This window comes from Sphaeroforma arctica (genome assembly GCF_001186125.1).
Source record: "Sphaeroforma arctica JP610 unplaced genomic scaffold supercont1.71, whole genome shotgun sequence".
Taxonomy (NCBI): Eukaryota; class Ichthyosporea; order Ichthyophonida; genus Sphaeroforma; species Sphaeroforma arctica.
In genome coordinates, this window is record NW_014040487.1 from 110,047 (window position 1) to 112,455 (window position 2,409).

General features: G+C 41.6%; 1 protein-coding gene across 1 annotated transcript in view; it reads left to right on the forward strand.

The window, feature by feature from the left end:
- The window catches only part of SARC_01728 (hypothetical protein), a 7,805-nt gene extending 5,599 nt beyond the window's left edge, over nt 1-2,206 (forward strand). Inside the window, exons 9-12 of the mRNA XM_014304539.1 lie at nt 530-639; nt 1,106-1,264; nt 1,442-1,729; nt 2,025-2,206. Coding sequence (XP_014160014.1) covers nt 530-639; nt 1,106-1,264; nt 1,442-1,729; nt 2,025-2,117 — 650 coding nt within the window. The 3' untranslated portion in view covers nt 2,118-2,206. The remainder of the gene's footprint in view (nt 1-529; nt 640-1,105; nt 1,265-1,441; nt 1,730-2,024) is intronic.
- Nucleotides 2,207-2,409: the final 203 nt, after the last annotated feature.

Consider the following 2,409-nt stretch of genomic DNA (forward strand, 5'->3'; position numbering starts at 1 on the left):
TATACATATATATATGTATATATATATATGTATGTATGTATATGTATATATATATATATATATATATATATATATATATATATATATATATATATATATATATATATATATATATATGTATATATATATATATATATATATATACGTGCATATAATTCTATATATGTGAGTGTTGTATATGGTTATAATATGTTTTTCCACTATTAGTTGGTGAAAAAGTTGGTCCTCGAATGAGTATTTGGCTTAGTACCGAAGTGATCTTGCGTTATTGATCTTGGACGGCGCATGAGGTCACTCTTCATAGGACACCCTCGGATCGTTTGCATGCCACATGCTCGCATGCAATTTGTAAATTAGTCTGTATCTTTGGGACTTACTTCCAACAGTCGTTATGTCGGTTTACTAGTCAAAGCCCGGTCATGTTAACACTTGATGTCCGAAATATGTCTGTGTGGCATCTGCTATACCCCGGAAGCATAGCCATAACGATATTTTAATTAATTGAAACCAATCGTTTTATTTTTTACAGCCCAATTCCCGGAGGCAATAACTCGGCTTAGCCCTGTGACGCAATTGTATGTCAGTGTGGATGCCGCTACGCCCGAGAGCTTGAAGAGGATCGATAGGCCTCTATTCTCTGTAAGTATTACTCTCTGTAGTTTTTTTAAAGCAATAATGGGTACGTCTAGTGTCTCTCCCATTATATGGTCAATATTGACTGTTGGTTGGTGCTGGAGGTGTACAACTTGACTTCTGGTGTTCGATTGTATTGATACGCTCAACCTTTGCGCCCCTGAGGTACTGGGAGCTCTCAGATGGGTCTAAGCTCAGCAAATTCACTGTTGTATATGAGTGCCGAGTCCTAGTTGTTACTGCGGTAAGGGCTGTATCATATCTAGGTTGGTAGAATGTTTAGATCTACAAGACTTGTAAGGCTGATGACTCGTTTCAGGATCTGTCACAGAGCTTGTCAAGGAAGCATAAAAACAATACGGGAGCAGGCATACGCTTTTGTTCTAGTAAGGTATATGGCTGCGGTATAGTACGGTATATGCATGTGTTCTAAAATTAGGCTAACTTAGTCTGAAAAAATGTACTACCTCAGGATTTCTGGGAGCGGTTAATGTCCAGTCTGGACGAATTGGGCCGCAAGCAACAGCGAACTGTGTATCGATTGACTCTAGTAGCTGGATTCAATATCGAGGAGATCGTTCAGTACGCCAAACTCATTCAACGGGCGAAACCGCAATTCATCGAGATCAAGGTAAGATTATTCAAAGTGGGTTATATTGTGAAAGCTTGGAAGCTTCTTGTGTTCCCACGTCAAGAGCTTTGTTCACGCCTGCATCTTCCCAGTTGTACATTTGATTATCTCGTACTCAAGTATGTACGCCAGCTCCATATAGTCATATTAATCAACCACCTTCCCTTCTCATATCAGGGTGTGACATACTGTGGTACGTCGGACGCAAGTGTGATGACCATGCAGAATGTGCCATGGCACGAGGAAGTGGTAGGGTTCGTGCAGCAGCTGTGTGACCTGACCCCCGGGTACTCAATTGCCTCTGAGCACGAGCACTCTAACTGTGTGCTGGTTGCACGGGACGAGTTCAAGATCGATGGGCAGTGGCACACGTGGATCGACTACGATAAGTTCCACGACCTAAACGATCGGTTTAACAAGACCGGCGAGAAATTCACATCGCTAGATTTCGCAGTCAAAACTCCAGTAAGTCGTTTGTTCTCTCGTTCCAGTATGTGGCATGATGCGACTCTTAGAAAAAAAAGGGGGTGGTGGTTAGATTAGCAGACCATCCTCTTCCGTCATCTATTTGTTTCGTGGAGTACGCCCACTGTGCAGGCGGTTGGAATCTTAAACTGGCCCAAACCGTGTCGATATTTTCGGTTATGTCCGTCGAGTATGGGCATTTGCTCAGGTGTGATAGATCTCTCTCATATAATCAGCCAAAATGTGATATTCTAACAAATCTCTCACCCTTCTCTCGCAACCATTCTCCACGCAGTCTTGGGCCGTTTTCGGTTGTGACGAGCAGGGCTTCGATCCCGAGGAAACTAGACATTACCGTCGTAGGCAAAATAAGGCCGGAGGTTTATAGTAGTCTTGTAGAGAGGTATCTTTTCAGTTGTGTGGGTTAGACCTAGTGTCTAAGGATTTTTTATTTAGAATAAACACTTTTTTGAACTCCTTGTGCACTACGTACTTGATCTGCCCGATGACATATATGAAAGCGTGAATCATGTGTCGTCTAGTACACCGACTTTGTATTCTTGAATCGATAGAATGATATCGTCATTCTGCAAACGGTATGCATTTACTTTGATATAATTACAAAGGGCAAGTTACGCAGTGAATCTGCGTTCATCTGTATAATTTGTTTTTTAACTTGT